Source organism: Rhineura floridana, chromosome 4, assembly GCF_030035675.1.
Source record: "Rhineura floridana isolate rRhiFlo1 chromosome 4, rRhiFlo1.hap2, whole genome shotgun sequence".
Classification (NCBI taxonomy): Eukaryota; Metazoa; Chordata; class Lepidosauria; order Squamata; family Rhineuridae; genus Rhineura; species Rhineura floridana.
The window spans coordinates 163,062,560-163,074,871 of record NC_084483.1 but is presented as its reverse complement, the minus strand read 5'-3'; the positions used below and the strand labels follow the sequence as shown (position 1 = coordinate 163,074,871).

The 12,312-nt window shown below is 37.8% G+C and overlaps 1 protein-coding gene across 6 annotated transcripts in view; it reads right to left on the bottom strand.

Annotated features, from left to right (window-relative positions):
* Nucleotides 1-12,312, bottom strand: part of CDC42BPA (CDC42 binding protein kinase alpha) — a 320,075-nt gene that overhangs the window by 125,140 nt on the left and 182,623 nt on the right. For all 6 annotated transcript variants that reach the window (XM_061625008.1, XM_061625007.1, XM_061625002.1 and 3 more), the window contains exons 7-11: nt 8,862-9,062; nt 7,941-8,189; nt 7,453-7,532; nt 6,416-6,582; nt 4,329-4,451 (exon numbers count right to left, since the gene is read on the bottom strand). In XM_061625008.1, coding sequence (XP_061480992.1) covers nt 4,329-4,451; nt 6,416-6,582; nt 7,453-7,532; nt 7,941-8,189; nt 8,862-9,062 — 820 coding nt within the window. The remainder of the gene's footprint in view (nt 1-4,328; nt 4,452-6,415; nt 6,583-7,452; nt 7,533-7,940; nt 8,190-8,861; nt 9,063-12,312) is intronic.

Below are 12,312 nucleotides of genomic sequence, written 5' to 3'. Positions count from 1 at the left end.
AGAGGGAGAGAAAAATGTCACAATTTACTAAGATCCCTGCTGAGTAGAACTCCAATGTAACATAATTCAACTTTCACGTTCACTATTAATATTCTTAAACTTTGTTACAAAGTTTAAAGTCCAAATTCAATAGTGATATAACTATTTCCCATTCTGTCTTCCTGTTCTAGATTAACAGCTGTAATTCTACATGTAAACAGCTGTAATGCTGTATAACAGTGGTTCTCAACCAACACCATAGAATGCTGGTGAATCTTAGAAGGTTGTCTATCATATATACTCTTAGAAGTAAGCCCCACTGAACACAGAGGAACTTAGTTCTGAATAAATATGCACAGTATCAGGTTGCCTGCAAAGGATTCCCATGAGCTACTGAGGGATGCAATGTCTTGTTTCTGATCTGTAGAAGCATAAGATTAAACAACTCCATGATGAACTCCGCTCTGGGGTCCCACAATAAGAGATGCAATCTGAGAACTGAGAAGTAATGGCAGAAACAGCCTTGGAAAATGAGAGAACCAGTCTGGATTTGTAACACATTTTTACACTCCAATATCTTTATGGCTACAAAAACAGTACTTTCCTTTCTTGACAGTCCACCAAGTAGCGGCTGTTTGGGCATTTACAAAAATATTCTGGTGTAATCCAAGGCTTGCTTGTGGAACAGAAAGTCAGTTACTAAAGGCAACACACTCACCTTATGCTTTCCACAGCTTTATAGCCTCTGGAAATATATAGAATATGTTTTTATGTAGTATCATGAGAAAAAAATTGATGACTTGACTGAAAATTTAGGTGAGAAAAATCCATACATGAACTGATTGGCCTGGTTTCCATGTAATGTTAATGCACACAAGCACTCCTCCACTTCTCACAATACTGCACAGAGGAGTTTACAAGCCAGAGTCTGCCTTGTTGTGACGTGCTAACCCAGCCTTGGCTTCTGCCTGTAGCTTGTTTGGTGAGAAACAAACCATGAGCCTGGATTTATACATCATGACAAGCCAGGCTTCCTTCCTTCTCCACATAGCATTGTCAGGAGAAGGGGAGGAGCAATTATGCATTCAACCAGTTTATTTTAAACTATGGTATAATGTGGTGTGGGAACTGGGCCTGTGTAACACTGAAGAGATAAAATAAAATTTTAATTTTAAAAATTAAATGAAAATTTAGCACACTCCAAGATAAAGAATGGCTATTAACAGCTATCTCCTTCCAATAAAAAAAAAGATACAGGAATGCAGCTGTGTTGAGCCTCTGGTCTGTAGACCTCATTAGGTCTACCAAGCCTCTTCATTCAACCTTCAAGACCATTTTGGGCAAACCACGCTCACCTGCCAATCATAAGGTGTTTGGCATGGAAATGTTAAAGGAATCTCTGATCTAAGCACCACAATACTAAGATAAGAGGTACGTTCTCTACCTACTTGCCCTATAAAGAGCAGGCAGAGGAACTGTTCCAGCTATCCTGGTAGTAGAGAAGGCAGAAAACAGGTTCCTTACCCCTGTTTTAAGCATTCATTATAATTTGCATTTTGGAAAATACCTCTTTGTTCAATACAAACATATTACTAGGATCAAGAACTGGAAGAAATAATTTCCTTATCAGACATCCCATCTCAATCTCTTAATCATGTACTTGTCCATTGATTTTCATCCCAGTGTGAGCACATTTCTTGGAACAAGCAAGCTTCTCTGTATAAAAATACACTAGCCATAAATTTCACTTATGTATTCGTACCTGGATAAGCGATTTATACAAGAAACCAAATCAGATTATAAACTCTTCCATGCGTACCCTAACAAAGTTGAGATGCCAGAATTATTCAGTGTAGTTTTTCCATCTACAGTTGTTTTGGACAGAAAATACATTCCTATGCAGTTGCGTTCCCCAAAAAACAGCTATATTTTAAGGATTTTTTTGTAAATAAAAAAATTCAAACAGAATGATCTTATCATCCAATTTAATTCCAACTCTGCAGCCAAACCACAAACTCACTAAAAACACCAAGAAAACTATGAGCTTAGTTGACTATTTATTGAAAACTTTGTTTCTAGCAAGTACGATTACAATCAGAACTGTGATCACAAACTCATTATGTCTGAAATATCAAGAGCCAACATTAACTCAAAAGACAATGTGCAGTCTCCAAGGACAACAGCAGCTGCAATGATGGGGATGAATAATCTAGCGCTATAGGTACAAATATGAATAAATATCAAACTCCACTTATAAAGAATTGCAAGCTCCCAATTTTATGCCTACCCTCCTTATGTTTACAAAGGTAAAAAAAAAACTTTCTGGAATGTCAAAGCACCTCTCTGATGATTTCATGATGGAGCTGACTGGCACAGCTGGAAGAAGTGCTACTGTGTACTCATGTGTGCCTATGACTCAGGGTAAACTGGCCAGTAAACTGCTTATGCAAACAAAATCATTAAGTAAGCATAGATCAAATATCTGCCTCGGAAAAATATTACTGAACCATTGGCTGAGGGCAGTCACATCATTGTATCCTGTCTTACGAAGCATGATATGCAGGAGTTGAATGCACCCACATGCAGCCGCTTAGCTGCCACTTTGTTCCTCCCTTCATGCTGGCAGTGAAAGAAACCAGGAAGCTACAGTTAAACCACAGCTTCTCATTACATGCAAACTGGGATAATGGTTAATGGCTTCTAAACAAGCCAGATTCGCAAGCCATCTTGAAACCATATCTCCAATATCCTTCTTGAGATGGGGACACCAGACTGCACAAAGCATTCCAAATGAGCTGCAAATGATGTAATAGTGGCTCAACCAAAGAAAAACTAAACCACAACTCACAAACATATATACTAAACAATAATGCAAAAGTAAGAAAACACAGTTTATTCCTTATTTTCTGATAAATATTAAATGGAACATAAAAAGCAGAAACAACTAGTGTTGAGAGTATCAAGAAGCATATAGGTAAAGGTGATCCAGTGAACATAGTGTACTTATATTTTCAAAACACTTTTGATAAGGTACCTCATCAGAGACTCCTGAATAAGCTTAGCTGTCATGGAATAAGAGGAGAGGTCATCTTGTGGATCAGGAACTGGTTAAGTAGCAGGAAGCAGAGAGTAGGAAAAAATGGACAGTTCTCCCAATGGAGGACAGTGGAAAGTGGAGTTACCCCAAGGATCAGTATTGAGACCTGTGCTTTTTACCTTGTTCATAAACATCCTAGAATTAGGGGTAAACAGTGAGGTGACCAAGTTTGCTGATAATACTAAATTGTTAAAACAAAAAGGGATTGTGAAAAGCTCCAGAAGGACCTTTTCAAACTCAGTGAATGGGCAGTAATATGGCAAATGCAATTCAATGTAAACAAGTGTAAAGTTATGCATGTTGGATCAAAAACTCTTAATTTCACATTTATTAATTAATTAATTTTATTATATTTATATACCGCCCCATAGCCGAAGCTCTCTGGGTGGTTTACAGCAATTAACATTTATGCTCATGGGGTCTGAACTGGCAGTTGCTGTCCAGTATGCTGTTCATCATATCTTGATGAAGCTGTTGACCCCGTGTGCAGCAGCTATGAAAAATTCCATGCTAGGCATCATTAGGAAAGATATTAAAAATAAAACTGCTGATCTCAAAATGCCGTTGTATAAATCTGTGGTGCAACCGGCATTTGGAATACTGTCTACAGTTCTGGTTGCCTCACCTCAAAAAGGATTTTGTAGAGTTGGAAAAGGTTGAGAAAAAGGCAACCAGAATGATCAAACAGATGGAGCAACTCACTTATGAGGAAAGATTGCAGCATTTGGGGCTTTTTAGTTTAGAGAAAAGGCAAGTCAGAGGTGATATGACAGAAATGTATAAAATTATGCATGGCATGGAGAAGTGGAAAGAGAAAAGGTTTTCTTCCTCTCGCGTAACACTACAACTTGTTGACATTCAATGAAGTTGAATGTTGTAGGATTCGGGACAGTCAAAAGAAAGTACTTCTTCACACAGTACATAGGTAAACTATGGAATTCACTCCTACAAGAGGCAGTGATGGCCACCAACTTGGATGGCTTTAAAAGAGGATTAGACAAATTCATGGAGGATAAAGCTATCAATGGCTACTAGCCATGATGGCTGTGCTCTGCCACCATAGTCAGAGGCAATATGCTTTTGAAAACCAGTTGCCAGAAGCTGCAGGAGGGGAGGTGCTGCTTGCGGGCTCCCAAGGGGATCTGGCTGGCCACTGTGAGAAGAGGATGCTGGATTAGATGGCCAATGACCTGATCCAGCAGGCTTTTATGTTCTTAGGGATGGGTTAAAACATTAAATAACTAGGACTTACCAGTCACCTGTTTTCTTAGCTTTTCAATTTCTTCTCTTAGGCTTTTAATTTCTAAATCTTTGCTTGCTGTTAATGGACCATCTACAGATGAATAATGCAGGGCCTGGATTGTTTGTGTTGACTCTTTTTTAAAAAAGAAAGGAGGGAAAGAGACACTTGTGAGAGGCTATTTTGACAAGTCTTAATCCAGGTATTTAGCATATAGAAGTTCTGGGATCTTCCCACATAAAATACTGCCCAACCTCTTCCCGCATAAAATACTGTCCAAGTCAGAGTCTGTGGTCTGAAAACTCTCAAAAATAGATAATCTCTGTTACATTCAATAAGGAACTCCCCCTTTAATCTTTAATATATCCATAAATCTTTCCCTCATTTGAGACAGCTTGCACTTTTTTTTCCTTCAGGGAAATCTAGCACATTTTTAGGATAAAAAATGAGCCTATGTTCCCCTCCAGTAATCAGACACTAGGAAAATCTGCACTGAACTGTCCAGTTGTTCCTATGTTACAGGAACAAAGGATGGCCACCAACAGTGTGAGACAACCATATGTAAATGGAAAGAGATTCTTAGTGTCACCAAATAAGACAGTGTTTGCACTAAACATTTATTTTTATTTATTTATGAGATTTGTTAGACGCCCATCTGGCAGAGGTTAATCTGCCATACATAACAGGAACTGCTTTTGCCCATTTAAGTCATAGTATGAAATCATTTTTTCTTAATTAACCCTTCAAATTCTTCTTAATGAATTTATTATGATTCATATTAAAATTTCTGTAAATGTCTCCTTTTCTTTTTCACTTCCCTCCCTCTCTTGATGGTTTCATGGTAAGTTCTGTGCTCCTCTATACAGCCTTCCCCTCAGTTCCACTACTTGCTTCAATTAGTTCCACTATTGCCTGGATATAGACATCATCCAACAGGATTGTTCACTATCCATGGCTGCAGTCCTAACCTCACTTACCTGGGAGTCAGACTCATTGAATTCAGTAGGACCTCTTTCTGAGTAGACATTGTTAGGATCGCTCTGTAATCTCTCTTCTCTAGAAAATATCTGGAGCCTTTTCCAAAACCCGTAGTTGGAAGGCTTCTTAACACTTAAACTCAAAGTATCAAAGATACTTTATCCAGTTTATCTTTCATCCTTGTCTCTCCCACTTCTTACTATTCTACTTGATACATCTGTTGTTTCTTCCCAGGCCCAGAATATTCCAACTTTTTAACATTTCTAACAGAATACTGCAAAGTTATCTTCTCCTTGAGTTTCAACTCTCAACTTTTTTTTCTGTTCGTAATTTCACTTTTCACTACCAGCTGTCTGATCACATTGCTCTTATTGTCTTTTACCACACTGAGTTCGCTTCCTTACTGAATTGTGTTTAAACTCTTCCATCCCAACATCAAAAACGCTCAAGCATGTGCCGCCTCCTCTTCTTTTCATACTTTCTCACATTCTTTGATTCTCCAGCAAGAACATCCCCATAAAGCCTATTAATAGCTCCTCCATCTCCTCCCCTTTGCTACAGCTTTTCATAGCTTTGGAACTCCAATATTCACATGGTCTCTTCTACAGCTCTTTTAAATGTAAACTTCAAAATGCATCCCTTTTCTTCAGCCTCTCACATGTAATTGACTCCACCATACAACTTAAGAATGTATGGAAGGAAATGTTTAAGCCATAGAGTGGGCCTGGCTCAGATTTAGTTCTGTGCAGTGCTTAGTCATTTAAAAGCATTTTAGAAAAGTCATAATAAGATGAATAGCTCTTGAATGAATTGTCTTTATCATATTGTATTTTTTCTCACTTCCGCTTGCAAAATGTAATCTTTTTACTAAGCCATGATTCTGGCAAACATAGTAAGTTATTATCCATGTCATATAAGACACTTTAAAATATTTTTTAAATTCAACTTTATTATTATTATTAATAATAAAGTATTAACAATATTTCACAAAACCAATAAGGTTGCAGTGATATGCCCACTGAACCCCACTGAATTCAATGAGACTTACTTCTGAGTACACACGTATAGGGCTGGAATATTAAGTGAATTTAACTTAAACAATCTCCTTTTTAAAGAAATACCTTGTAGTTTTCTGCTAAGTTCAAGTTTTTCCTGCTCCAGGCGCCTTATTCGCCTCTCATATGCTTCTGTTGCTAAGGTATCCTCAAGCGTCCTTTGAACATTGGCATCAAGGTCCGTAGCACGTTGCCCAGCTGCATATCTTAGACTACTGCGGTCCGAAAGGACACTGAGAACAAAGTTTTTCATTTTTAGAATCATGAAAAAATCACAACTATTTCAACTTATTCTTTATTCTAGAAACAATCACATTAGGTTAGTTTTAAACTCCAAGTTAACATTTGCAAATTACTCTAAAATAAAGGCATCAAGTCTACTTCTTTTTCAAAAAAATTGGTGCAGGTTATGCATATTTCACACATTCATTATGTAGAGGCAATTCTGATTTGCCAACTTATGTATTCACAATAGGCAGCTATAGCCAGTCATGGCTCTCTCAAGAATGCACCTGTACAACACAGTGTGTGCAAACACATATCTGTTGCAATCATACATTTACATTTTTAAATGTACAGTTAGGGTCCAATCCTATACATATTTACCCGAGAAGAAGTTCCACTGAATTCAGAGGGGTTTACTTCTGAAGTAGATCTGTATAGGACTGCACTGTTAAAAACATCTTACGTGTACATCTAAAAAATGTTATGAATGAAGCCTACTGTATAGGCTCTGCCCTATATATCATTGTAAGTCACATGGTGTCATCAGAAGATTAGCTCTTCCCATAGCTAAATAAATCTTGCATGAACATTTTGCCATGTCATTGTTAGCCAATGAACTACTTACTATTTCTCACTTAGTTGAGGAAAACAAGTAGCACCTAGTGTCTTATTATATTTCCTATTTAGACATTATTCAAGGAATAAAAAGGAACTAAAAACAATTCACAAGTTCACATTAGAACTGGAGATATATCCATATTATTATTACATTACATTAGAATGCATGCTTTGTCTGATTAAACTGTAAACAAGATAAACTTTCCTTCTTCTAGATTAGTGTATACAAACTCCCTTGAAAACCCAAAGCTTTAACTCACCAGCTGCTTGTGTACGTGAATCCTACAAATGGCAGATGATGGCCAGAAAATGCAGTATGTGTTGGTGGGGGCATTGTCTCCTGGGGGATAAAAGCATGTTAAATTAGATTTCACTAGTTTTTAAAAAGTTGATATATTTGAATCTATACAGGGTACAATCAAGCACTCTTCCAGAGCAAGTAGCAATTTGCCTTGGGATATAAATGAATACCAGCACATTTTCCCTTCTTTTAGTGGCTGAAATGTTACCATCCAAGCTGAAAAAAAGCACCACAGAATTAATGCAGCTGTCTTCCTGGGTCTTTACAATGTTGCAGCCATCTGTCTTTTTAAAAATAAAGTACTCCATTTTTGAGTATTTCTGTTGGCTATATCAAAGGTATATTGTTGAAATCTAAAGAAATCCGATATTAAAATGCTGTATTTTGGAAGAATTCAGACCAAAAAGGAAGGGGATCAAAGTCTGGAGAAGTTGCTGTCTTACTTACAGAATTCTTTAAACAATCATCATCTACATCAAAGTTTGATGTATCTGTTGGACTGCTGACTTCAGGGATGTAAGGTGCTTCACAGTTTCGAATGTTATCCCAGTCAATCCCTGAAAAAAAGGGGTGGCTCTTAAAATCTTCTATCCCATTCTGTCCAAGTCTATGCTCTCTGCTGCAAATGAGTCTTCGAATCAGGTCCTTGGCATTTTCAGACACATCCGTCACTTGGACAGGAAACTGAAACCTCTCCTTAAATAAAAAGAGAAGTGAAAATTAGGACTACACTAAGAAATAAAAAATAGTTCAGTGTTATAATTAGAACAGTTTGCCATATTGTCTTTTCACCTCTTTCCCGATACATCTATGGTCATTTCTTTATGCATGAACCAAGACACAACACAACAGCAAACTGTTTAATGGGGTCCACTCACTAGCATGCACGTTTAGAAATGCAGCCTCTGTGACTGGCTGGACTTCTTAAAAGGAAAAATAGTAGCAATATCCTAAATTCATTCCCACTGTAATTCTTTTATAGTTAAATATATTATTTTTGTCAACCATACAGTGCTTTGCTACTCAGTGAATTATCCAATCACATTCAGTAATGTTACGTAGCCAACATATAGTCGTATGCTGCAATTAAAGGACTTCCTCAATGTCCAAGCTAAAATTATTTAATTATTTTCTCCAGAAAGAACAGCTCATCATTATAAAGTAAAACCTAAAAATCTGATATACTTATTACCATCTAAACAACAATAGCACTCAAAAGTGATAAAGCAGTTAAAAGCCAAGTCCATGGTTAATTAAAGCCAATATATAATCTTGGTGAATCAATCAACTGAAGCATCTTAAAAACAATAAATCACTGAGCAGAAATGTTGGTCATCAGTCATTTATACACAAAGATGGCTCACTCACTTTATGGTTCATTATCTTTCCGTAAGTCTCCACCAGGGATTCTGCATAAAAGGGTGTTTCTCCATAAAGCATTTCATACATGCAAACACCGAGGGACCACCAGTCACATTCAGGACCATACTTTCCTTTTCCATCTTCCATGGCTTGCAGGATTTCTGGAGAGATATAATCAGGTGTTCCAACTGCCACCGAAGATTGAACCTACAGAGATTATGAATTCCATTACTAAAGCAATCTATAATTTTATATGTTTCTGTATAGCTATGAACATGTAAATTTCTACTTCAAGTGGTGGTTTGCACAAGGAGATGAAAGTAAAGGAGAAGGCTGGCCAGGAGGCCATGGTAAGATTGCAGGCAACCCAAGTCTCTACCCACTAGCAGATCCACTAGCAGAAGTATTATTTATTTGCCAACACTTGCAGTGAAGTGTGTGTGTGTGTGTGTTTATATTACCTCTTTACCCTGGCCCTTGACATCTGAGATGTAGATTTTTAGGACTTGCTGTATTTTTCGCAATGTGATTTTGGGATGTTTTTAACTGTTTTTAATGATGTATTTTAAAACTATTGCAACCTGCCTGGGACCTTTGGCTGAAGGATGGGTAATACATGTTGTTAATTAATTAATTAATACATAATTTTCCTACAGTCTTATATTTCTTCAAGAGAATGCCAAACTTTGGAAGAGTCTTCTACGACAGTGACCAGTTCATCTTCTCTGATGTCAATCAAGTTTGCAGCATAGAATCTGAATACTTTGGCAAGGCTTTTGGTGAAGGAAAGCAAAGTAGCAAGAGCTATATGAAGCTGGGGAGGGCTATAGAAAAACAACAAGGTATCATATTGTTTTATTACATGAAGGCACACAGTTACGCAGCACACACAGAACAGTGTGTGAATGCCACACATATATAGGCATCCTATATAGTACTATGAGACCTGTGTGATGGAGTGGAATTGGTGACAGTTGTTGGGACACAACAATTCCTCATCTTGCTATTTAAAACTGCATGATAAAGAGTTCAAAGCATCATCCAATTCTGTGAGAAGATGGAAGGGCCCAACACAGTCACAATATCCCTTCCATTTTGTTCTGCATCCGGTGCTAATGAATAGGTTATGTCAGCCTTTCCCAACTAGTGGGCCACCAGATGTTGTTGAACCACAACTCCCATCAGCCTCAGCGAGCATTGCCAATGGTCAGGAAAGATGGGAATTGTGGTCCAACAACATCTGGTGGCCCACTAGTTGGGAAAGGCTGGGCTATGTCTTTCATTTGTCAAGTCACCACCAATCAGTGACTTCTGTAAATGAAATTATTGCACGACTGCATGCCTATTTAGAATGCAAAGAAGGGTCAAGCAGCATTTTCTCACAGAATAAGAGAGACAATCAATGATGAACCTGGATTCAGCACTCAAGGGCAGGGGCCAAGAAAATCCATATTAATACTGTGAAAGCACAGTGTCCACCTGGAGTACGTCACCCTATCAGTCATGAAGATGAGCATTACCTAGGTCCAATATGCAGTTTCCAGAAAAATTACATGCTTAGAACAATAGGTTGGAATAAGTAGGATCAGGTGATCTTTGAGATATTCAAGCACTATCATACCTAGGATGATGCTGTCAAGCTATTCAGGAATCACAAAGTAGTCTGCAATAGATCCTACCTGAACAGATATAGTTGTTCACTGCACACTGTGGACATAGCATTATCTTGATTCCAGCAAAGCATTTGACAAGACCTCCCAGAACATTGTTGTAGAAAAGATGGTTAAACGTGGGCTGGGCAATACTACTGTTAGGTGGATCCATAGCTAATTGGGCAACTGTACCAAATGAGTGTTTATTAAAGGCTCTCCATTAAAGTGGAAGGAGGCATTGAGGATAGTCCTGTTCAACATTTATATCTGCTGTTCAGCATTTTGTCAATCACTTAGATGAGGACATAGAGAGATGCTTATAAACTTTGCAGATGACCAGATGTGGGAGGAATAGCTAACCACAGAAGATATAATCAAGATTCAAAATTATCTTGACAGGCTCTAGCTGAAACCAACAAAATGAAATTCAACAGAGATAAATATAAAGTCTTCAGTTTAAGTGTAAAAAACTCAAATGCACTTAGAATGGCAGTAGGAAAAAGAATGTAGGGTTCTTAGTTTATCATAAGAACTCCAGATCGTGGGAAGTTATAGTTTATTTCATTTATTTATTTATTTCATTAAACTTATAGACCGCCCCATAGCCGAAGCTCTCTAGTGTTTTCTGTATTCTACACTGATGAGGACACATGTGGTGTGATTGGATTCCATTCCAGGCACCGCATTTTAAGAAGGACATTGATGAATTTGAGCATGTCTAGAGAAGGGTGACCAAGATGGAGAGATGAGGGAGCTGGAAACCAAATCCTATGAGAAGGAATGGCTGAAAGAGCTCCCTATTTTAACCTGGAGAAGAGGTTATGGGGGACATGATATTGGTCTTCAGATATCTGAAGGGCTGCCACACAGAAGATGAACAGACCTGTATCCTGTTGCATCAGAGAGCAGGACCAAAAGCAATGGGAAGAAATTGCAAGGAAGGAAATTTGGGGCAAAAATTAGGAAAAACTTCCTAACAGTAAGACTGTAAGAAGGAATTCAAAGCCATCTCTCACACTGCAACACAAGTTATACTCCATAGCCTTAAGGCATACAGGCATCTAGAAATATCCTCTTTCATGAAGGCAGGAAACTGCTTCATTGAGAAGGCATGTATTTTGTGATCTCAAAATACCTTTATTCTTGTACATTAGTTTCTATGCATTGCATGCATTGCACTAAAATAGGTATGTTTAATTAGCTGTCTTACTGTTTTCCCCATTCTAGTACCCCTATCTCCAGCAGAATAAGGCACTTTTTAAACCAGTAGATATTTAAAGGTGGTGGTGCACTTACATGGGGGCAGGGATAACATATAAAAGAGATAATACAACACAATACAAACAAATAAAGACAGCTGTACCCCAAAATACCATACCATACAATAGATACCAACTAAGCCAGATGATACGGGGACACTAACAACAATTCTATTATCAAATACCAAGGAAAGAGCTGTGTCTTTAATGACCACCTAAAGCTGTACAGAGATAGCACTTGATGTGTCTCTACAGAGAGGGAGTTCCATAGTTTGCAGCTCATTACGGAGAAGGCTCTCTTGCGGGAGAGCCATCACCTCCAAGGGAGTTAGCATAATAGTAAGAACCAATCCTGCATCTTGTAAAGTCTTTACTGGCACAGTGAGGAAAGAGGGCTGATTTATTTTTATTTATTTTTTATTTAATTGCATTTTTAAACCGCCCTATAGCAACAAGCTCTCAGGGCGGTGTACAACAATAAAACCACATATTTAAAATACGAACAAGTGTGGATTACACAATACAATTATAAAACATATTTAAGAA